Source organism: Oncorhynchus mykiss, chromosome 19 (genome assembly GCF_013265735.2).
Source record: "Oncorhynchus mykiss isolate Arlee chromosome 19, USDA_OmykA_1.1, whole genome shotgun sequence".
Lineage (NCBI taxonomy): Eukaryota > Metazoa > Chordata > Actinopteri > Salmoniformes > Salmonidae > Oncorhynchus > Oncorhynchus mykiss.
The window spans coordinates 24,031,405-24,056,482 of NC_048583.1; the positions used below are offsets into that span (position 1 = coordinate 24,031,405).

Consider the following 25,078-nt stretch of genomic DNA (forward strand, 5'->3'; position numbering starts at 1 on the left):
TTCTCAAAACCATCAGGGCCAGACTCATTCCAGAGAAGAAACTAACATCCGTGGGCGTGGCGTAGCATTTGGCCGGAGAAAGGAGTTTGGGTAGACAGGCAATGTTCTCCATTGGCTTACATACAACTGACAGAACGTGACGTACACAAAACGCTTGACCAATAGAAATACACGAGGATTATATCGCATATAAAGCCATGGGGTACCAACGGCTGAGAGTGAGTGCTTCATGTACTTTGATGCATTCAGGTGACGGCAGTGTACTCTGCAGGTGGTGCGTTCAAAAACAAAGCTGCGTCCATTAAGCGAAAAACACTGGAAAGCGCATCCTCCATTAGTGAAAAGACCTTACGTCAATTCTGAACTATGGAGCGCTCAAAACAGTGTCACGATAATGAAGCGGACAGTAAACCGACTACGAACGAAAGTTATATTAATGGACACTTGGTAAAAAAAGACAACCAGATCTTGGTAGGCCTTGCTCAAGGGACGGGGACGGCCGGTGAGCCGAGTTCGCACACAGGGTCCTCGGTGGTAGAGGGCTGGAAGCATGAGCGCACCCGAAGTATGGAAGACAACGAGATCAACTTGCCTTGTCTTGCGGCTGCCTACACCACTATTCTCCGGGGGCTCGGGGAGGACCCGCAAAGACAGGGACTTCTAAAAACTCCGTGGAGAGCCGCTACTGCCATGCAGTTTTTCACCAAGGGCTACCAGGAGAAAATCATAGGTGAGTCAGTCGGAATGCCCATTTCCCCAAGTTGTCAACACTTTCCTATGTTGTAAAAAAGAAAGTGACCTTAAAACTAAACCTTTTAATTTACCTGAAATATAGACATTTAGATGTGATTTACTTAGGCTACCGAACTCCAATCAAGAAGTCTGTTTTGGAAGGAGAAATATGCAATTTATTATGCTGATATAACTGTTATTAATATATATATATATATATATATATATTACTGTACCAGTCAAAAGTTTGTACACACCTACTCATTCAAGGGTGTTTCTTTATTTTTACTCTTTTATACATTGTAGAATAATAGTGAAGACATCAACACTATGAAATAACACATGGAATCATGTAGTAACCAACAAAGTGTTAAACAAATCAAAATATATTTGAGATTCTTCAAAGTGGCCACCCTTTGCCTTGATGACAACTTTGCACACGCTTGGCATTCTCTCAACCAGCTTCACCTGGAATGCTTTTTCAACAGTCTTGAAGGAGTTCCCACATATGCTGAGCGCTTTTCCTTCACTTTGCGCTCCAATTAATCCCAAACCATCTCAATTGGGTTGTGGTCGGGTGATTGTGGAGGCCAGGTAATCTGATGCGGCACTCAATTACGCATCTTCTTGATCAAGTAGCCCTTACACAGCCTGGAAGTGTGTTGGGTCGTTGTCCTGTTGAAAAACAAATGATAGTCCCACTAAGCGCAAACCAGATGGACAAAAACCCTTGAATGAGTAGGTGTCCAAACTTTTGATTGATACTGTATGTATGCACACTTCTTACATCCGTAGTCTATGGTCAGGTGTTTCAGAAGATGCTTAGCCGCACATTCAATTAACTTGATTGTTTTTTTGTAAAACAATGTTCAGTATAAGAGCTACAGATTCTTATTTAGAGCTGTGCAGTACAACATTTGAAATCATTATTGGCACTGGAGACAGGCTTCTCTCAAATGACCATAGTATGTGATTTAGAGCAGTTGAGTACAAAATAGTACATCAAGAAAAAAGGATGCACAATCTATGTTCAGCGTACATTCATAGACAAGTAACCCTACAATAAATGTTGTTTCTAATATTCTCTGTTGATGCACTTTTCCCTCATTTGTCTGTGAAACCTCTCTTTCTACACAATACCACTATTTCTGTCCACCCTTAGGAAACAGTTACCTTGCATATCCAGGCTCACCAAGTCCCCTGGTCATCCTTACCAGACTTTATTGGTTCTGTTCTCCACAGTTGGGACTGTTTTAGTGGTGGAGCTGGGGAGCTGCCCCTCGCAGTATTATTAAGCCCCGCCCTCCCCCCACCAAAAACCCATCTGGAGTTGGTTTCGCGGGGAGCACTTTGAGGTTCTGTGTAATATGTTTGAGGAGACATACGGAGAGAATGTGTTAGTGACACTCATCCTCTCTAGCTGAAAAACATGCATCTTGGATAACTTGAGAATGCTTGGACCCTGTCTGGTTTATATGGACTCAATGCTCTTTCCCCACTGTTTGAGGTGTTGTGGGAGTGGTATGGAAACGTGAGGGGCCAAACCAAACAGTAAATCCAGCAAAAAGTGAAGCGTCACGACGAGTCACGAATGTGTGTTCAGGAGCACTGAAGCAAGTAGTATTCTCTCCCTTTTTGGGTTAGCTCTTATTCTGCACCACCACTTTGTTTAAATGTGTAATGTCATTGAATTGAAGATTTTGAAGAGCTGACTAACTTCTATGGCCAGTTTCACAAACCCAGACTAAGCCTGGATGAAAAACAAAGGAGAATCTCAAAGAAGAATCTTCATTCCTCGTGCTTTTTAGTCCAGGAATAGGTTTAATCAGATTGCGGAAAACCGCAATAGGTGTCATATTCGCCTTGACACAGTGAGACAGTGGATATATGGATATACACTACACAAGTATGTGGACACCCCCTTCAAATGAGTGAATTTGGCTATTTCACCCATACCCGTTGCTGACAGGTGTGTGACATCGAGCACACCGCCATGCAATCTCCACAGACAAACAATTGCAGTACCGAAGAGCTGAGTGCCACCTTTCCAACAAGTTACAAATTTCTTCCCTGCTAAAGCTGCCATGGTCAACTGAAAGTGCTGTTATTGTGAAGTGGAAACTTCTAGGAGCAACAACGGCTCAGTTGCAAAATCGTAGGCAACACAGGCTCACAGAACGGAACGTCAGAGAGCTTGTAGCGTGTAAAAATCGCCAGTCCACGGTTGCAACACTCACTACCAAGTTCCAAACTACCTCTGGATGCAACGTCAGCACAATAACTGTTCGTCGGGAGCTTCATGAAATGGGTTGAGCAGTGGAGATGTGTTCTCTGGAGTGAAGTGTGATTCATCACCATCTGGTAGTCCGACGGACAAATCTGGGTTTGGCGGATATCCGGTGAAGGCTACCTGCCCCAATGCATAGTGCCAACTGTAAAATTTGGTGGAGGAGAAATAATGATCTGGGGCTGTTTTTCATGGTTCGAGCTAGGCCCCTTAGTTCCTGTGACGGGAAATATTAACGCCACAGCATACAATGACATTCTAGATGATTCTGTGCTTCCAACTTTGTGGCAACAGTTGGAGGGGAAGGCCCTTTCCGTTTCAGCATTACAATGCCCCCATGCACAAATTGAGGTCCATACAGAAATGGTTTGTCGAGATCGGTGTGGAAGAACTTGACTGGCCTGCACAGAGCCCTGACCTCAACCCCATCGAACACCTTTGGGTTGAATGGGCCTGGCTCGCTGTCGGCGTTCCAAATCACCCAACATCAGTGCCCGACCTCACTAATGTTCTTGTGGCTGAATGAAAGCAAGTCCTCGCAGCAATGTTCCAACATCTAGTGGAAAGCCTTCCCAGAAGAGTGGAGGCTGTTATAGCAGCAAAGGGGGGACCAACTCCATATTAATGCCCATGATTTTGGAATTACATGTTCGACAAGCAGGTGTCCACATACTTTTGTGTATGTGTGAGACTGTGTGGTTGCTTGCACATGCCATGTGTGTTTCATGTGTGTGCGCATTGTGTGTGTCTGTTTGTGTGAGCAAATAAGGGACTTGTTTTATGAGTGCCCAGGGCGTACAGGATGTCAGTGTGAATAATGCAGAGCTGAACTGGTAGGTCTTACTTTTATAGGGTCTTCTAACTCCAACAGTGGACAGTCTCTTTCACTCACACACACACTTAGTTTCTACACATTCTCACTTATTCACAGAATTTCCACTAAAATCCCTCGATGCTGACCCAGACTTTGTCATTTCTGTGTGCTAATGAAAATAATGACTCGTGTTTGTTGCGCAAGACGGGGTGTGTTAAAGGGTTCGTAGTGGAATGGAAATCTAGCCCTATGAGGCTCATTGTCCTTATTATTTTAATATAGTGCATTATAACATTTTGTTCATAGGGCATTATGACTAGGCTGTATAATTCCTTATCTAGTTGCTTATTAATTGCTTATCTAGATGTTTATGAGCAGTTATTAGCACCTATGTCATGCATTATTATATATTTTGCAATAAATGCATTATGAAGCGGGTTCATGTTACTTGTCATTTATGCATTATGTTATGTGCTTATTATGCATTAGGAAGAAGGTATTCATAGGGAGAGATGCCATTCATGTTTATGTATGATGCTATCAACACATGAGATTCCAAGAAAAACCTGAATGGCATATCCTTCATAGCTGCATTTGAAGGCAGTAAGCAATATGCATATGTCACGTTCAAGTGACTCACTTTTGTCAAGTCCATCGTTGGTCACCGCCTTTCAAAGTGTTGCTTTATAGGTATACATTTGTCAGACTTGCAGTTTTTGATGAAGTCTCCTTCGAGTTGGTGCAGTTGCTTCTCACCAAGTGCACCATGCAGCCGTCACCTGCATTGTGGGATGCACTATTTGTCAACCAATCATTAAGGTGTTTCTTTCTCATTTAGGTGTTGATGCGAAGGGGCAGGGGGAGGACAGCACTGCTACAGGGGATTGAGAGAAAGGTAGTGAGGGAGGAAGGGAGAGAGAAAAAGGGAGATGGAGATAGAAAGCAGGTTGGCCACCAGCGCTTGACATCCTGACAATTTGTAATGTAGCCATAGTGACTGTGTGTGGTTTTTGTCTGAGATGAGTTGATGCTGATTTGATTTCCTGTTCTTTTGCTGTGGCCCAGTCACGTGTGTGTGTGTGTGTGTGTGTGTGTGTGTGTGTGTGATGTAGGGAACCAGACTGGTGAGGGGCAACTGCTCTCTGAACATCTGCTGCCCTTAGGTTGGTGAGATGAACTGGGGACGGTGCTCGATTCATCAGTAGAGCTTTACCAAGAAAACACATACCGGGCTGGGAGAGAGACATTTGGAGTACTGCTTGAGTGGAAAACCCAAACAGTAGCACTGTTCCTTTAAGCACGGTCAAATATTATCATTAATGGACAGAACAATGTTCTTAATGACTTTATTCTAACCTACTGAACGTGTCAGAGAGCAGTGAATCTATGAAAGACCGTTACCTCCAATTGTCAATAAAGAAATCATAATATTCTAACAGTGATGTGAAATCAGCATTTGTTCATTTTGTTTTTTAACCAGTCTAGTGAAACTGCAGTTGATATTCTAATAATTCTTATCCTATTCATCAGCAATACTCAACTGACGGACCGGGGTCCAGATCCGGACCCAGAGCAGGGTCAATACAGACTGCGGGTCCCAAAAGAATAATTAAAAAATAAAATTAAAAAAATATATATATTTGTTTTATTAGGAATTCAGTCAAATCTCATTTAATTTGTCGAATACAACGGGTGTAGACTTTACTATGAAATGCTTGCTTACGAGCCCTTCCCATGGATGCAAAGCAAGGTTTTTAATTTCCTGGAAGCCTATCTACTGAGGTTGGGTTGGAGTGGGAGGTAAAGTTACCATGGTAACATAGTGAGTGAGCAGAGGGTCTGACTTGTTGCTTTAGGGTCCTGCCTTGTTGTGGTTTTGCAGCTTGTCTGTGATTATTACAAAAAGAAAAATAGTAACACGAGGAATGAAGTACACAAGAATGAAGCTATATACAGTGCCTTGCGAAAGTATTCGGCCCCCTTGAACTTTGCGACCTTTTGCCACATTTCAGGCTTCAAACATAAAGATATAAAACTGTATTTTTTTGTGAAGAATCAACAACAAGTGGGACACAATCATGAAGTGGAACAACATTTATTGGATATTTTAAACTTTTTTAACAAATCAAAAACTGAAAAATTGGGCGTGCAAAATTATTCAGCCCCCTTAAGTTAATACTTTGTAGCTCACACTCAACATCAACAAAACTAAGGAGATGATTGTGGACTTCAGGAAACAGCAGAGGGAACAGTAGTGGAGAGGGTAGCAAGTTTTAAGTTCCTCGGCATACAAATCACAGACAAACTGAATTGGTCCACTCACACAGACAGTATTGTGAAGAAGGCGCAGCAGCGCCTCTTCAACCTCAGGAGGCTGAAGAAATTCGGCTTGTCATCAAAAGCACTCACAAACTTCTACAGATGCACAATCGAGAGCATCCTGGCGGGCTGTATCCCCGCCTGGTACGGCAACTGCTCCGCCCTCAACCGTAAGGCTCTCCAGAGGGTAGTGAGGTCTGCACAACGCATCACCGGGGGCAAACTACCTGCCCTCCAGGACACCTACACCACCCGATGTTACAGAAAGGCCATAAAGATCATCAAGGACATTAACCACCTGAGCCACTGCCTGTTCACCCCGCTATCATCCAGGTGCATCAAAGCTGGGACCGAGAGACTGAAAAACAGCTTCTATCTCAAGGCCATCAGACTGTTAAACAGCCACCACTAACATTGAGTGGCTGCTGCCAACACACTGACACTGACTCAACTCCAGCCACTTTAATAATGGGAATTGATGGGAAATTATGTAAATATATCACTAGCCACTTTAAACAATGCTACCTTACATAATGTTACTTACCCTACATTATTCATCTCATATGCATACGTATATACTGTACTCTAGATCATCGACTGTATCCTTATGTAATACATGTATCACTAGCCACTTTAACTATGCCACTTTGTTTACATACTCATCTCATATGTACAGTGCCTTGCGAAAGTAAAAAAAGGTCAAAATTATTCAGCCCCCTTAAGTTAATACTTTGTAGCGCCACCTTTTGCTGCGATTACAGCTGTAAGTCGCTTGGGGTATGTCTCTATCAGTTTTGCACATCGAGAGACTGACATTTTTTCCCATTCCTCCTTGCAAAACAGCTCGAGCTCAGTGAGGTTGGATGGAGAGCATTTGTGAACAGCAGTTTTCAGTTCTTTCCACAGATTCTCGATTGGATTCAGGTCTGGACTTTGACTTGGCCATTCTAACACCTGGATATGTTTATTTTTGAACCATTCCATTGTAGGTTTTGCTTTATGTTTTGGATCATTGTCTTGTTGGAAGACAAATCTCCGTCCCAGTCTCAGGTCTTTTGCAGACTCCATCAGGTTTTCTTCCAGAATGGTCCTGTATTTGGCTCCATCCATCTTCCCATCAAGTTTAACCATCTTCCGTGTCCCTGCTGAAGAAAAGCAGGCCCAAAGCATGATGCTGCCACCACCATGTTTGACAGTGGGGATGGTGTGTTCAGCTGTGTTGCTTTTACGCCAAACATAACGTTTTGCATTGTTGCCAAAAAGTTCAATTTTGGTTTCATCTGACCAGAGCACCTTCTTCCACATGTTTGGTGTGTCTCCCAGGTGGCTTGTGGCAAACTTTAAACAACACTTTTTATGGATATCTTTAAGAAATGGCTTTCTTCTTGCCACTCTTCCATAAAGGCCAGATTTGTGCAATATACAACTGATTGTTGTCCTATGGACAGAGTCTCCCACCTCAGCTGTAGATCTCTGCAGTTCATCCAGAGTGATCATGGGCCTCTTGGCTGCATCTCTGATCAGTCTTCTCCTTGTATGAGCTGAAAGTTTAGAGGGACGGCCAGGTCTTGGTAGATTTGCAGTGGTATGATACTCCTTCCATTTCAATATTACCGCTTGCACAGTGCTCTTTGGGATGTTTAAAGCTTGGGAAATCTTTTTGTATCCAAATCCGGCTTTAAACTTCTTCACAACAGTATGATGCTCTCTGCGCTTTTAACGGACCTCTGAGACTATCACAGTGCAGGTGCATTTATACGGAGACTTGATTACACACAGGTGGATTGTATTTATCATCATCATAGTCATTTAGGTCAACATTGGATCATTCAGAGATCCTCATTGAACTTCTGGAGAGAGTTTGCTGCACTGAAAGTAAAGGGGCTGAATAATTTTGCACGCCCAATTTTTCAGTTTTTGATTTGTTAAAAAAGTTTGAAATATCCAATAAATGTCGTTCCACTTCATGATTGTGTCCCACTTGTTGTTGATTCTTCACAAAAAAATACAGTTTTATATTTTTATGTTTGAAGCCTGAAATGTGGCAAAAGGTCGCAAAGTTCAAGGGGGGCAAATACTTTCGCAAGGCACTGTACAGGGAGTATCAGTACCAGATCAATGTATGAAGTAGATATGTACATAAAGGCAGGGTAAAGTGACTAGGCAGGATTGATGATGATGATGATATAATAATAAATAAACTGAGTGTCAGCGTGTGTGTGTGTGTGTGTGTGTATACACACTGTATATAGTCTTGTGAGTGGACATAGGGTCCGTGCAAGATGGGGGTCAATGCAGATAGTTCATTAGATGGTTAGCCGCACTATTTAGCAGTCCTATGGCTATTTAGCAGTCTTGTGGCTTGGGGGTAAAAGCTGTCTCGGAGCATGTTGGTCCGAGAGCCGATGCTACTGTCCGGGAAACGGTACCAGAGCAGAGTGAGCAGTCTGTGATTTGGGTGGCTGGAGTCTTTGGCAATTTTTCGGGCCTTCCTCTGACACCACCAGATATAGAGGTCCTTGGTGGCAGGGAGCTTGGCCCCCATGATGTACTGGGTTGTCCGCAACATCCTCTGTAGCGCTTTGCGATCGAGGGTGGTGCATTTGCCATACCAAGCAATGATTCAGCCAGTCAAGATGCTCTCTGGTGCAGCTGTAGAACTTTTCTTTCAGCCTCCTGAGGGAGAAGACTATGTGGGGGTGTGTGGACTATTTTTAAGTCCTTAGTGATGTGGACTTTCTCATAGTAATTGAGTACCCCTGCTATACATTAACATTTAGTTAATTTAGCAGATGCTCTCATCCAATCAGCATTTAGGCCTTGTCTGACTTATGGCCTATGGTGAAACTACTGTTGTTTAGTTTAGCCAGTGATCTCATCGCCATAGCGCCCAAACCAGCTGCTGCTTGTACAGACAAGTGGCAAAACCACATCAACAAGGCAGGACCCTAAAGCAACAAGTCAGACAGTCCACTCACTCACCATGTTACCATGGAAACTTTACCTCCCATTCCAACCCAACCTCCTGTAGATAGGCGGCCAGGAAATTAAAAACCTCCGTCAGGGAGAAGGGAGGGCGCATCGTCACAAACAGATAAAAACCCATGGATTTATTTGAACAATGATATGAGCTCCGCTAGGAGAGAAAATGAAATAAAATGACAAACAGGAAGAGCGGTAGGGCTATATGGGAGTCGAGATATAATTACAATGTTTGCCAGATAAAAACAGCAGGCTTATGGAATGGAGGTAGAGTGAATGATTAGGTTGCCGAGGGCTGTCTGGTCTCGTCTGCTGCGCGTCTTGTTAAGTGTCTCGGAGCTGTATGGCATCGACTCGATGGGCCTTGCACTCATCCGTCTCACTCTCTTTTTCTCTTTGCTTCCGCAGACGTGCTGAATGATGCAATCTTTGACGAGGACCACGACGAGATGGTGATCGTAAAGGACATTGACATGTTCTCCATGTGCGAGCACCACCTGGTGCCCATCTTTGGAAGGGTAACCTATTTGCACCCCAGACCCACACCAGTCCACGATGCACAATCTCCAATTATGGGGAATTTCTTCTAGGTTGGATCCTGCAATAAATCAACACACTAAAAATAAGGGTTTATACACGTTTAACTCAGCGAAAGTGCTTCTCAGACAATCTTGTACACAACAAGGAGTAGGCCTACTTTCTATATTACCTTGGCTTGCATGGTTGATTTTTATAAATTTTTGTGTGCGAGGTTGAAGTTGTAGGCCTAATTCTGTGGCTGAGGTGATGCCACAATTTGAAATAAAATAAATAGGCTACTGTACTCTCACGCCTAATACCCCACTGCTAAACACCCCAAATAAGTGGCCCATGTAGAAACATCCTCAGGGGCACTGATAAGGCCTTTGTCCACTGAGCCTGTAATTGAGCCCAGCTGTGATTAAACTACTGGTAAGGAAAAATGGCAACTGGCACTGACCAAAGTGGCATTCCAAATGGCACCCTATTCCCTGTATAGTACACTGTTTGTACTATATTGGCAATAGGATGCCATTTGGAACACACCCCAAATCAACTGAAATCCTGTCAGTGGGGCTTAAATTCTCCTTGTTTTGACATTTTAGTACTGTAGACCTAGCATCCTCCCCTCTATTCTCCCCTCATCTTACCCTGCAGGTGTTTGCCATTTAAGACCAAAGAGGGAGGCCATTGATCCTTTCATATCCTTTTCACGGTGCAAATGTGCCGTGATGATAGCAGTAGCAAGTGTTATCCACTCTCTCTCTGGACACACACACACGGGTCGTTTTTGTCTTTGTGGTGTGTGTTTGTTTGTCAGCGGCTGGCTGTCAGAAGGCCACATTACTCCCGTCCACCTAATTTCCCCGCTGATAGCTCCCTGTTGTCATCACAAGTGTTAGTCGCCTCTTATCAACACACTTATATATTTCCCCGCGCATCTATCTGAGCCGATCGCCGAGCGCTATAATGACTCACCGATTTCTGCCCGCAAGCTCAGGGCTAGATTAAAAATAATATTTTTTTAGCGCGTCCAGTCAGTTGTCTTTTAACGCTTTTAGTGTCTCTTATCACCTAACAACAAGGTGGTATTTGTTTTCATTGAGCTATGCTGTTAGGCCTACTTTTACACCACATACCTTTGAAAAACCATGATGCCCATATCTGATCCCCACTTTTAATCAAACGTGAATCCCTTTTTTTCAAAGTGAAGATTTTTCTTCATTTTTAAAATTCACCCTGTTCAGAAATGCATTTTATCACTACCTAGCAAAAAGAGAGGGAGAAAATAGTAGGAGGGGAAATCCTTGCATTCATGCCCTTTCTCTCTGCCTGTTTCAGCACATTGCTGCTGACATTTGAGTGGAGGGTGGGTGGGGAATGGGTGGAGGGAGGGAGGGGGTATTTAGCCTTCCAGTCATATGCAGTAGCAGGCTCACCAGCTGGATGGGGAGGAGAGTCGAGCTCAATCCTCTTCAGAGCTTTCATCTGCTGCTTATTTATCCATGGTGCAGACGTGACTCCCTTACCTCCCCTTCACTTCTCCGATGGCCTTTAGATAAATGTTGCCTTTTGTCTTTGCTTCATATGATTCTTATCTTTCCCACGCAGCAGCCCATCAAGGTGGAAAGCAAATGTTCAGCTTGCCTTCATCACGTGATGAGAACTTGTTGAGAAGAAATGTGTTCGCTCACTGAGCTAATGCCTAGGCTTTAGCTCAGCGGGCTAACAGTCTTCTTATACACAGAAGACATGGGGTGGAATCCATTGAGTCATATCCAGCCCACTTCAAACACTGAGATATACTGTACATATCATGCCAGTTGGGTCTGTTTGTCAGTGCAGAATTTGGGACAACATGATTTACTGTCTGTTGTTGTTGATGCTATAATTCGGAAGTTGGCCATCATTAATGGCAGAATTGGTCTCTCTTCTCTCCCCCAGGTCCATATAGGCTACCTCCCCAATAAGAGGGTGCTGGGCCTCAGCAAGCTGGCCAGGTAAGTGTATGGAAAGTGTAATAGTGTATTGTGATATGAAATAAAATGTAGTGGATGTCGCAAAAAGCTACTTAATTTTTCAATTGCAGTAAAAATTATTTTGAACAAAGGGGATAGTGTACTGAGACTTTCGACTTAACAGCCTTCTTCAGTGTGGATATCGTTAGCTATTGATGTTCTTGACGGTATACCAGGGAACCGCACCAAGGAATGGAATTACTATGACAAAAAATCCTAACAGTAGGGTTGGATATTGGGAAATTGGAGGGATTGGGATTACCTAGACTCAATCCATGTGTGCAGTATCATGTACAAATATGTAATCTGTTCCTAGACAGTCCTTCAGACAATACAGTACAATATGGTCACCTATTAGATAATAGGAACTACAACACTGTGATGAACTAAGAGGCTGACTCATGTTGTAGCCCAGAGAGCTGGACCTGGGTTTAGTGGGTTAGCTATACATTAGCTTCTACAGTGTAGCGTTCGTGTAGCATAGCAGTAGTGTTTGCTGTGAGGCTGTTTAGGTGGAGAGGCCACTCAGGGTGGAACCTTAAGCTGATTAGGAGTGTGTATGTGACGAGAGGATTCTGATCCCATCTGACCCAATACCTGAGGCTTAGCCCCTTTCACTAATACATACTCTTACTTCCCTTCCCCACCCATGTGGCCATGGTGTCTATGCCACACGCAGCTACGCAGGCACACACGCTGATACACCAGTGCTCACCATACAAAACACAATACCAGCAATACTTTTATTTTGTAGAGTACACTTCAGGTAAACTGTTTTACGGGCTCCTGACCAAAAATATTGTGCTAATCTTAACTTTTTTTTGTACATAATGTTTCCGCCATTGTTTCCTATGACCGAAAAGAGCTTCTGGACTTCAGAAATGTGATCACTAACCTCTGATTTGGATGAAGAATTCTACTTCAATGACCTACTGCTCAACCAGGACCAGGCCCTAATCCCAGACACTCGAAAGAGGAAAAGACGTTCCAGACCGACGTGGGGGCACTCTGATGAAAGCAGAGAGTGAATAAACCACCCCTACCCTCTGTTCTATCTGCGAATCACTGTAGAACAAACTAGACGAGCTCTGTTCAAAAGTATCCTATCAACGGGACCTGAAGAACTGTGGCTGAACGAGGACATGGTTATTATAAAGCTAGCTAGTTTTTCTATGCATCGGCAAGACAGAACGGCAGTGTCTCGTAAACTCAAGGGTGGGTGGGGTGTGTCTTTTTATAAAAAAAATAATAATTGTGATATCCAATTGAGTTCCAATTACAATCTTGTCTCATCACTGCAACTCCCCAACGGTCCATTAACAAAAGCTGGTTCGCGATCTCTAATATCAAGGAGTTAGAATAACTCATGATAAGCTGTAGACTATACTATTTACCCCGAGTTTATTTCTATTTTTCGTAGCTGTCTATTTACCACCACAAACCGATGCTAGCACTAAGACCATAAGGGCCATAAGTCAACAAGAAAATGGTCATCCAGAGGCAGCGCTCCTAGTTGCTGGTTATTTTAATGCAGGAAAACTCAAATCCATTTTACTTAATTTCTACCATGTCACCTGTGCAACTAGAGGGGGAAAAAACTCCAGATCACCTTTACTCCACAAACAGAGACTCATACAAAACTCATCCTCCATTTGACCATAACTCTTATCATTCTGATTCCTGCTTTACAAGCAAAAACCCAAAAAGGCAGTACCAGTGACACGCTCAATTTGGAAGTGATCTGATTAGGTGAATGCTAAGCTTCAGGACTGTTTTGCTTGCACAGACTGGAATATGTTCTGGGATTCATCCGATGGCATTGAGGAGTGCGCCACATCAGTCACTGGCTACATTAATAAGTGCATTGGCGATGTCGTCTCCACAATGACGATACGTACATACCCCAACCAGAAGCCATGGATTTCAGGCAACATCCCCCATGAGCTATAGGCTAGAGCTGCCGCTTTCAAGGAGTGGGACACTGACATGGACGCTTATAAGAAATCCTACTATCATACTATACCGGCTCTGACACTCGTCTGATGTGGCAGAGCTTGCAAAATATCACGGATTACTAAAGGAAACCCAGCCATGCGCTTCCCAATGACACACGCCTACCAGACGAGCTAAATGCCTTCTATGCTCGCTTTGAGGCAAGCAACACTGAACCATGCGTGAGAGCACCATCTGTTACGGACGACTGTGTGATCACGCTTACCGCAGCCGACATGAGTCAGACTTTTAAACAGGTTAACATTCTCAAGGCTGCAGACGGATTACCAGGACGCGTACTCGGAGCATGCACTGATCAGTTGGCAAGTGGCTAAACTCACATTTTCAACCTCTCCCAGTCTGTAATACCTACATGTTTCAAGCAGACCACCATAGTGCCTGTGCCCAAGAACGCCAAGGTAACCTGTCTAAACTAATACCATTAAATATTTTTGAAAGGCTGGTCATGGATCACATCAGCAAATTCATCCAAGACCAATTTCTGAAAATGTTAAATAGTGAAACATTAAAGTTATCTTTTTTAGATAAATGATTTGGGGACGTGAATATGTTCGTATAATTTTATTAAAACACACTTTTGCAATGAAGGTCTACAGTACTCTCTGCGTGTAGCCGGAGGACAGCTCATTTCTGTCCTGCTCTGGGTAGATTGACTTCAATACAAAACCTCTCACTCCATTAACTTACACAGTAATTATGACAACTTCCAGAGGACGTTCTCCAACCTATCAGAGCTCTTGCAGCATGAACATGACAAGTTGTCCACCCTATCAAAGGCCTACCCCGGTCAAACCCTCCCCTATCATGGGTGACGCTGGGCCAATTGTGAGCCACCCTATGGGACTCCCGATCACAGCCGGTTGTGATACAGCCTGGGATCGAACCAGGGTCTGTAGTGACACCTCTAGCACCGCAATGCAGTGCCTTAGATCACTGCGGCACTCGCCACTTGTCATAACCTGTCATAATATGGTCATACCACTCATGACCCATATTTATCCCTGTTATGACATTTTGCGTTATTGTATGGCTGGTTATGACGCCTACATAAGTGTCAAAACCCACATTTATTCTAATATTTTTTTCCCTGCCAAGAAGTTTCCTTTCGTTTCTTAAATCCTTTGTTATATTCTGCATTTTTTAAAATAACTTATAGAAAATACACTTTATGACACTGTCATGAAGCATTATGACCATCCTGTGTCACTTTACTTGGACTAAGAAAATACACTTTATGACACTGTCAAGAAGCATTATGACCATCATTATATAAGCCAGATAGGCCTATCACCTCTTTTTGACTGATATAAGGGCGTCTTGTCCTGCTGCTGAAATCTGCTCCTGCATTCATCCCAGTCATCGGCAACAGAGTATTAGGGTACAGTAGGTGCATCCCATCAATGTGTGCGCAATTGCAATTACTTTCAGAGTACGACAGTAAAAGACAAACAAAACTTCAGAACGGGAAGCAATAGAAATAGCGGTCATAGAACAGCCCTACCCCTTCTTAGACTTGCTTTCAATGATAATGACAGATCTATACTGGGCAAAAATATAAATGCAACATGTAAAGTGTTGGTCCCATGTTTCATGGGCTGAATTAAACGATACCAAAAATGTTCCATACACACAAAAAGCTTATTTCTCTCATTTTGTGCATAAATATGTTTACATCCCTGTTATTTCTACTTGGCCAAGATTATCCATCCACCTGACAGGTGTGGCATATCAAGAAGCTGATTAAACAGCGTGATAATGCTGGGGATAATGAAAGGCCTCTCTAAAATGTACTGTTTTGTCACACAACACAATGCCACAGATGTTTTGAGGGAGTGTGCAATTGTCATGCTGACTGCAGGAATGTACATCAGAGCTGTTGCCAGAGAATTACATGTTAATTTCTCTACCATAAGTCGCCTCAAACATAGTTTTAGAGAATTTGGCAGTATGTCCAATGGGCCTCACAACCGTAGACCACGTCAGTTCCGGCTTCACCTAAGGGATTGTCTAAGACCAGCCACCTGGTCAGCTGATGAAACTGTGGGTTTACACAAACTTTCAGAAACCGTCTCAGGGAAGGTAATCTGCATGCTTGTCCTCACCAGCGTCTTGAAGTTTAGCGTCGTAACCGACTTCAATGGGCACTGGCACGCAAGACAGAACGCGTCTCCTTCCTGAGCGTTATGACAGCTGCGTGGTCCCATGGTGTTTATACTTGCGAAATTGCTCCCGAGGATGAACCAGACTTGTGGAGGTCTACAATTTATTTTCTGAGGTGTTGGCTGATTTCTTTTTGATTTTCCCATGATTTTCCCAGACCTTGAAATAAATCCACAGGTACACCTCCAATTGACTCAAATTATGTCAATCAGAAGCTTCTAAAGCCATAACATATTTTTCTGGAATTTTCCAAGCTGTTTAAAGGCACAGTCAATTTAGTGTATGTAAACTTCTGGCCCACTGAAAAATGAGTTTTAATGACTCCAACCTAAGTGTATGTAAACTTCTGACTTAAACTGTATATTTACTATGATGTTAGCTAATATGGTGAGAACTGTTTAGCGGTTTGGCTTGGATTATTATAATTTTTTTGCCTGGTCACAGACTAGCGAATAGCCTCCACTGACTCACACATACTTACACTGACACCCAAACACATACACTACCGTTCAGAAGTTTGGGGTCACTTAGAAATGTCCTTGTTTTTTAAAGAAAAGCAAAAAAAAATTGCCCATTTAAAATAACATCAAATCGATCAGAAATACATTGTTAAAGTTGTAAATGACTATAAATTCTTGTTCTGAGAAATTAAGGCTATTCCATATGAGAAATTGCCAAGCAACTGAAGATCTCGTACAACGCTGTGTACTACTCCCTTCACAGAACAGCGCAAATTGGCTCTAACCAGAATAGAATAAGGAGTGGGAGGCCCCGGTTCACAACTGAGCAAGAGGACAAGTACATTAGTGTGTCTAGTTTGAGAAACAGACAAGTCCTCAACTGGCAGACAAGTCCTCAAGTCCTCAACTGGCAGTTTCATTAAATAGTACCCGCAAAACACCAGTCTCAACGTCAACAGTGAAAAGGCTCCGGGATGCTGGTCTTTTGCACATTCACCCTCTGAATGGCAAGCATGCATGCATACATACATACTATGTCTCAAGGCTTAAAAATCCTTCTTTAACCTGTCTCCTCCCTTTCATCTGCACTGTTTGAAGTAGATTTAAACAAGTGGCATCAATAAGGGATCATAGCTTTCATCTGGTCAGTCTGGAATGGAAAGATTACGTGTTCCTAATGTTTTGTACACTCAGTGTATAGCCATGTTATTTTTATTCATTATTCACTGTGTTTATTCCTCGTGTGGCTATATTTTTATAAAAAATATATAACTCTGCATTGTTGGATATGGACCTGCAAGAAAGCATGTTAGTCTACACCTGTTGTCTACGAAGCATGTGACGTATACAATTTTATAAGAATTGAGCTCTGAAAGGTGTGGCACCCAAAATGTGCTTCATTGAGATGGATGCAACAGTTTTATCCCTTCATATCGATGCATCTGCCCATTTGAAAGTCTTCGTAATCCTCTTGTTCTGTGGCATTTTGCTGAGCCAAGTGATGGAACTGCAGGGATAGGAGAGGTCATGTTTGTAAAAGAGCATTGGGTCAAAGGGGAAGGTATGTCAGGCTATGATGAGGCTAGCGTGATCCACTGCTCTGCTACTCAGATTGACTCACGGGAGGTTGGAACTTGCCACTGGTTGTCAGTGTGACTGCCACAGAATACCACACACTCTCCTCGAAAATCACCAGAATTTGATCTCTCAGCAGGAAATTAAAACTTGTAGTCTATTCAAGGTTTCTAAAGTTTGTAATTTCTACTTTAAAATGTCAGACTTGATTTCCTCATACGAACAATGTATCAACCACTACAATTTAAAAAATATATATAATTCACATTTCCTGCTGTAGTAAACTGGCTAAAATTAAGTTCCTACATCTGTATGCACAGTGGCTTCAGAAAGTATTCACACCGCTTTACTTATTCCACATTTTGTTGTTACAGCCTGAATTTAACATTTATTACATTTAGTAAAAAATAAAATAAATACAAAATTACATTAATTAAAAATGAAAAGCTGAAATGTCTTGAGTCAACTATTTAACCCCTTTGTTAGGGCAAGCCTAAATAAGTTCAGGAGTAAAAATGTGCTTAACCTGTCTAAGATATTGGTTCCCAATTAGTTTTGAATTAAATCTATGAAAAAATCTGAAAAATGGTTGTCTATCAATGATCAACAACCAATGTGACACAGAGCTTGAATAATTTTGAAAAGGATAATGGGCAAATGTTGCACAATCCAGGTGTGGGAAGTTCTTAGACATAAAGACACAGCTGTAATCACTGCCAAAGGTGCCTCTACAAAGTATTGACTCAGGGGTGTGAGTATTGACTCAGGGGTGTGATATTTCTGTATGTGTTATTTCTAATACATTTGCAAAAAAAATCTACAAACATGTTTTCACTTTGTCACTGTGTAGTTGGTTGAGGGGTAAAAAATTATTTATCCATTTTGAATTCAGGCTGTAACACAACATGTGGAATAAGTCAATGGGTGCGAATACTTTCTGAAGGCACTGTATGTGGACTTGTGGCTTATTTAAACCAAAGACTCATTGCAGAAGGTACACAATAAAAATAGCCCTTTCTTTTTTTTTTTTTTACCCAATATTCATATTAAATCGCAACATGTATTATGGGTCCTGAAGAAACACTGTAGCAGATAAATTCCTATTACTGATAGATGCATCCAAAGATTTCCCAGTGTATTGTGTATGCAAAAATTGGATGGATTTGATTGAGTCTGTTATTTAAACAAACAAATTACAACAGCTCTTAGAAACTTCACCCTGTCCAAACCAATACAAATCAACCTATTTGAGTGACACTGTAAAGTGTGACCTCTGTTGTGAAGAGCTCTCAGGTCTCTTTCTAGTTTCCACTCTGTCCCTGAAGAATGTGTAATCCCTCTTTGACAATGTAAGCCTATTTGCCTCACTGTAAATCTTACCACTTGGGTGTTCTCATGTAAATGAACGTTTTTTCCCAATGCCTTTTCCCCTAATCTCTCCCCAGGATTGTTGAAATCTACAGCCGTCGACTGCAAGGTATTTCCAGACATATAACAATCAATTTATACTTTCGGGAGTTGATGGACAATAAAGTGAACTAGAGTTTTTATTCTGTCTCAAAGACAACATTTGTGTATTTTTTTTTTTTAGGACTTGTCATTCGTGTATACTTACACTGTATAAACCACAGTAACAACTTATTAATTGCATTCAAATTCAAATCGTGCATTATTTTTATTCCCACATTGTCCTTTTTCGAGATGGTCAGTTGGTTGACAGCCTGGTAAGTGTTGTTACTTAGAACAAACGGTAACCTGCCATGAACCTGCCATGTCATGGTCGATCATGTCAGATATCATGTTTGACTTTGCTCTCTGACTTGGACCGTGTTTATCTGTCTGTTCTCTTTCAGTTCAAGAGCGGTTGACCAAACAAATTGCTGTGGCGATCACTGAAGCTCTGCAGCCTGCCGGGGTGGGCGTCGTCATTGAGGCAACGTATGTCTCTTTCTCTCTTTTCCCTCACCACTGATATTAAAAGCCCCATACATTAAAGATGCACTATGGAAAAATGTGGCTTGAATGTTAGCTGTATGGTGTATACACATTCATATGAATAAATCCTTAGTTTTAGGAAAACAAATATGCCCTTTCTCTTCCCAATGAGGTAGTTTCTGGGCAATATCTGTCCAGTCAAGTCTATCCACAGAGGCAAAAGTACCTTATTGCCAATGCAATAATGTCAGTCAAAACACAAACACACATAAATGAAACCAAATATATTGTGCAAGGTCATATCTGGATAATCTTCAATGAGTCACTAACAGGACATTTCTCATACACCCACATCTAATAACTACAGCTAAAAGAAAAAGTATGTTAACCCTTTGAAATGACCTGGATTTCTGCATAAATTGGTTATCAAATTTGATCGGATCTAAGTCACAACAATAGACCAACAGTGTGCTTAAACTAATAACACACACATTATTGTATTTCATTCAGTGTAGGTTGGAAAAAGTATGTGAACCCCTAGGCTAATAACTTCTCCAAAAGCTAATTGGAGTCAGGAGTCAACTAACCTTATTTCCCTCACCAACTTTAAACATCAACTATCTGAGCAGCTAACCGATCGCTGCAGCTGTACATAGTCTATCTGTAAATAGCCCACCTAATCTATCTACCTCATCCCCATACTGTTTTATTTTATATTTTATGCTCTTTTGCACACCAGTATCTCTACTTGCACATCATCATCTGCTCATTTATCACTCCAGTGTTAATCTGCTAAATTGTAACTATTTGCTCCTATGGCCTATTATTGCCTACCTCCTCATGCCTTTTGCACACACTGTATATAGACTTTATTTTTTCTACTGTGTCAGATTTTTTTGTGTTATTGGCTTGTTTATTGTTTACTCCATGTAAAGAGAGTAAATTACTCTCTGTGTTGTCTGTGTCACACTGCTTTGCTTTATCTTGGCCAGGTCACAGTTGCAAATGAGAACTTGTTCTCAAATAGCCTACCTGGTTGAATAAAGGTGAAAAAAAGAAAAAACCTGGAGTCCAATCAATGAGATGAGATTGGAGATGTTGGTTAGAGCTGCTTTGCCCTATAGAAAACACTCACAACATTTGAGTTTGCTATTCACAGGAAGCATTGCCTGATGTGAACCATGCCTTGAACAAAAGAGATCACAGAAGACCTAAGATTTAGTATTGTTGACTTGCATAAAGCTAGAAAGCGTAACAAAAGTATCTCTAAAAGCCTTGATGTTCATCCGTCCCACAGTAAGACAAATTGTCTAAAAATTGAGAAAGTTCAGCACTGTTGCTACTCTCCCTAGGAGTAGCCGTTCTCTGTGGACAGATTAAACTAAAGTTGCATTGTTTGGAAGGAACACACAACACTGTGTGGAGAAAATCCAGGTATTTCCAAAGGGTTCACATACTTTTTCTTGCCACTGTATAACACCAATGTATAATGATGCATTTTGCCTCTCCTCCATTCTTCCTGCATAGTCACATGTGCATGGTGATGAGGGGGGTGCAGAAGATGAACAGCAAGACTGTGACCAGCACCATGCTGGGGGTGTTCCGGGAGGACCCCAAGACACGGGACGAGTTCCTCACCCTCATCAGGAGCTGAGAGGGACGACCGGCCCACAAACCTGCTGCACAGCCCAACTCGGATCCACTCTCCCTGTCGCCTGGTTGGAGCAGCAGCCGGCACACAGCAATTTCTGTACAAAGCCTAGAGTCCGGGCTTGGTGGGTGTGTGCGTTGTGTGTGTGTGTGTTTTATTCCTCCACCCCCTTCCAAATCATCACATGGTCACATGACATAGCCGTGTATGTATTACTTAATGCTGTCTGCCAGGTGGCAGGCTTAACCTAAAAAACACTAATCATTGAGCCAGTGTTTTTATGGTTGCTTAATTTTGTCCTTTATTTTTTTATTTACTTTTAATAAGATTGAACTACCAATTACAGTAAAGATACTTACACCTACATAGGAACATCCTAATATTAAAAACAATTGATCAATCTTGTTTTTTACTTTTATCCTGATATATTTTTGCAATATATTTTTATCCATGTAAACTAGGACCATAGGGTTTTAATTCCAAAACTGACATATCTGTAAAGCGGAAGCATTATAGATTCCGCGATATAAATTAAGGTAATTTTGCATTTGAGCCGACATACACTGAGTGTAAAAAAACAACTTTAAGAACTGCTTTTTCCATGACAGACTGACCCGGTGAATCCAGTTAAGATATGATCCCTTATCGATGTCACTTGTTAAATCTACATCAATCAGATGAAGGGAAGAAGACCGGATAAATAATTATTTTTAAGCCTCGAGACAATTGAGAATGTGTGCCATTCAGACATTGAATGGGCAAGACAAGATTTAAGTGCCTTTGAACAGGGTATGGCAGTAGGTGAAGTAGATGAAGGGAAGAAGACCGGATAAATAATTATTTTTAAGCCTCGAGACAATTGAGAATGTGTGCCATTCAGACATTGAATGGGCAAGACAAGATTTAAGTGCCTTTGAACAGGGTATGGCAGTAGGTGCCAGGCACACCGGTTTTGTTGTGTCAAGAACGCTGCTGGACTTTTCACGCTCGACAGTTCCAAGAATGGTCCACCACCCAAAGGACATCCAGACAACTTGACACAACTGTGGGAAGCATTGGAGTCAACATGGGCCAGCATCCCTGTGGAACGCTTTCGACACCTTGTAGAGTCCATGCCCTGACAAATTAAGGCTGTTCTGAGGGAGTTCTGCGTGTGCTCACTGCTCATTGATTGTCTGTATTGTAATTGTTTTTAAAAACCTGCCCAGGGACTGCAGTTGAAAATTAGCCAGTTGGCTAAAACCGGCACTTTTACAGAAACATTGATCAATGTGCACTGTCCCATAAAAATAAACTCAAACTCAATAGGAAGGTGTTCTTAATGTTTTTTACACTCATTGTATGCAGCGTTTACCGTGAATGTTGTCTCCGCTAAAGCAGGAACATTGTCTTTAAATGTCAATTTATGGATTACTATAATCATATGTATTTAACCTTGCCTTATGCCAAACCTATTCAAGTGTGGTAAGTGCCCTTTTCACATGGCATCATATTCCCGCTCAAGCCAAATGCTTCAAACCCATTCGTCAAACAATTATCACTTAGGTCTATCTGTCAGCCTATCAGAAGGACCAGTCCCGGTCTACTGTACTTGTCATTAACTAATACACAAAGGGGGAGCAACATACACTCATACAAATTTGGTAGCTACTGCTCCAGGTACTGTATACTGCACCCTTCAACTTCAGGAAACCAACAATGATGGGTTAATGAACATGTTAACTGGAGTTCAAATTATGTGATGTAATGTTGCTGTTAGTTTTGATTGTTGTATTTGTCTGTGACCAAAGTTTCCAAAGGTGCAGTTACAATGACTAGATGGTAACTGGATAGTGCAATGAAGGATGATTTAGATGGCACCAAACGGTGTCCATAATAGGACAAGCCCGGTCAGGAGGAGTTGTCAGAGGCTGGCCTAATATGGACACTGTACATTATTCGCCAATAGTCACACTATTGTAGGTATCACAATAGCGCAAAAGGTACAGATTGACAAATGTGGCTCTCTCTGTATCCCCCAAGTGTGCATTTCAGAATTCAGTCTCTATTGGGCATCACTAGCTTCGTATCTGTAAGTCGTGTAGGTCTGTGTGCGTTTTTAATTTTGTGTGTAATCTACAAGTGTATTTTCTAAAATTGTTGAGGGCCAGCCTAGTATATATTCCGCTGACCTCTATCTTGAGAAGCCTTACTTTTTTTTTGGAGGAGAATTCACTTCCACCCGATGAATTCGAAGAGACTAGAGGTAGGAGTCTCACCTCTTGGTAAAGGAACACATCACCTCTGTTAACCTTCTAATGTCAACTCTGAATATATCTATGTATGTCAGTGTATAAATGTTGCAGATTTCTATTAGACTTTTTAAATGTCAAAATATGCTGCACTTGAGTACAGTACAATTCTCTTTGCAATGTCACGTATACTGTATGTTGCATTTGCATATCTGTGAGTGCATTCTCTAATATTAGGCTCTTCTCTCTTCAGCAGGGATATTAAAATATAGTAACATTTGAAAAATGTTCAGTAGCTAGGTTTCCATCCAATTGGCGAAATATTTTTATGTGAATATTCAAAAATCACAGCAGAGATGTTTCCAAGAAATTGACTTGTAGATAAAATAAAAGCTGTGCGTGATGACCGTGCACATGAAAATAACTTTGGCGTTTAAATTCCCATGTACCATTGCATTTGTAACTCTCTACTGATGGGTTTTGTCACAAACTGTTGCGTTAATAACCAATATGCGCCATCTGGTTTTGGCGCATGCTCCAGTGATGCTAGATTTAGCAACTTTCCAGACTACCCTGGCAACTTTATTTTCCAACCAGCACTTAACAACACATTTAGCTACTTTTAAAAATGTATGTGGAACTTTTAGCAACTTTTGAAAAGTGACTCAAACGCTAAAATGCACGCATTTTCCCTCTAAATGACACAAAAACGATTTTCTCTGTTACACGCTCAGGCAGCAGCAGCAATTTCAGCAAATTGCAAATCATTGTTAGCCGACTGCAGCAGCAGTTGTACGGGGTAGACGAGCCAAACCCAATTAATATAGTTGGTCACGAATGTTTGATCTTGAACAGAACTTACATCAATCAAAATTGTACAGCCATAAGTACAGAAAATAGTCGGAGTCTGTAACTGAACAAATCATATTTTTTTGCCGAGATGGCCAGTCAATTTGAGTAACGTTATTGCGTATTCTACGTAATGACGCAGTTTTACGTTTTCACGCAATGACTACACAACGCAATTTAGCAACAAATCAACCTGCCTCTAGCAATTTACCCTGAAATTTAGTTGCCAACACTGGCATGCTCTCTGGTCTAGAAGAGTTCGCTGACAACGTGGACAGGGTAGGTTATATGATGCAATAGCATTTTTATTTGTTAATTGGCAGACACGTTTTGTTCATGTAGCCAGCATTCAAATAAAACTCTTGATGGGCATGTGCATGAAGCTCATCATTGTCCATCCCATCACAACTGTCATGAAAGTTCATCAAAACGATTTCATCTGCCTATAAACTCAAATGTTTTTCCATGTCGCAGTACACCAGATGTCATCGCATGTCTCAAGTTTACTTCGATATGGTTTTAAAAAATAAATATTTGCACATAAAGGCTTTCCACCGCATTCGTCGCATAATATTTTTTTTTTTACCGACAAAATGATCCCACCATGAACAAATGTTCGACATTTCTACCGATACTTTCCATCACACCTGTTGTGATTTATTTCCATACAGTATGACTTTACTCTCAAACGGTGGATGGAAACGTTACGATAAATAGGAATATTAGCAAGCGGTATAGTTATATATTTATTGGAAATATATAACTCTGAAATGGGTAGGCTTTACCAATCTGATTTGGCCATTGGGGTTGTATCTGTCAGGGGTGGGAGAAGGTGCGTGCTATAGTCAGACAGCTCCTACATTGTCTCTGTGGCCTTCTTTAGGAGGACCTGTTCTCTGGGCTCCTTCTCCACTGTCATTTAGGTTACACTTCTTACTGTGGTCATTTGAAAGTGTTTTAAATAAAATTAAATGTGTAAGAACTATGAACCTGGCTATTGTGCTCTTCTTTGTAAAAGCCTGTTTATACCTGG

General features: G+C 41.7%; 1 protein-coding gene across 1 annotated transcript; it reads left to right on the top strand.

Moving 5' to 3' along the window:
- Positions 1-200: 200 nt before the first annotated feature.
- On the top strand, positions 201-24,618 carry LOC110497538 (GTP cyclohydrolase 1-like). Its single transcript, XM_021573686.2, has 6 exons — positions 201-730; positions 9,543-9,652; positions 11,598-11,653; positions 18,825-18,856; positions 19,233-19,317; positions 20,842-24,618. The coding sequence occupies exons 1-6, from the start codon at positions 367-369 to the stop codon at positions 20,966-20,968; spliced, it is 774 nt and encodes a 257-aa protein (XP_021429361.1). The 5' UTR covers positions 201-366; the 3' UTR covers positions 20,969-24,618.
- The last annotated feature ends 460 nt before the right edge of the window (positions 24,619-25,078 follow it).

What these genes read in the sequence shown, in the direction of transcription:
- LOC110497538 (XM_021573686.2), top strand. Translation starts at nt 367, where the DNA reads ATGGAGCGCTCAAAACAGTGTCACGATAATGAAGCGGACAGTAAACCG. An exon ending in TGGTGCCCATCTTTGGAAGG is followed by an intron (nt 9,653 to 11,597) that starts GTAACCTATTTG and finishes TCTCTCCCCCAG; the next exon opens with GTCCATATAGGCTACCTCCC. An exon ending in GGCGTCGTCATTGAGGCAAC is followed by an intron (nt 19,318 to 20,841) that starts GTATGTCTCTTT and finishes CTTCCTGCATAG; the next exon opens with TCACATGTGCATGGTGATGA.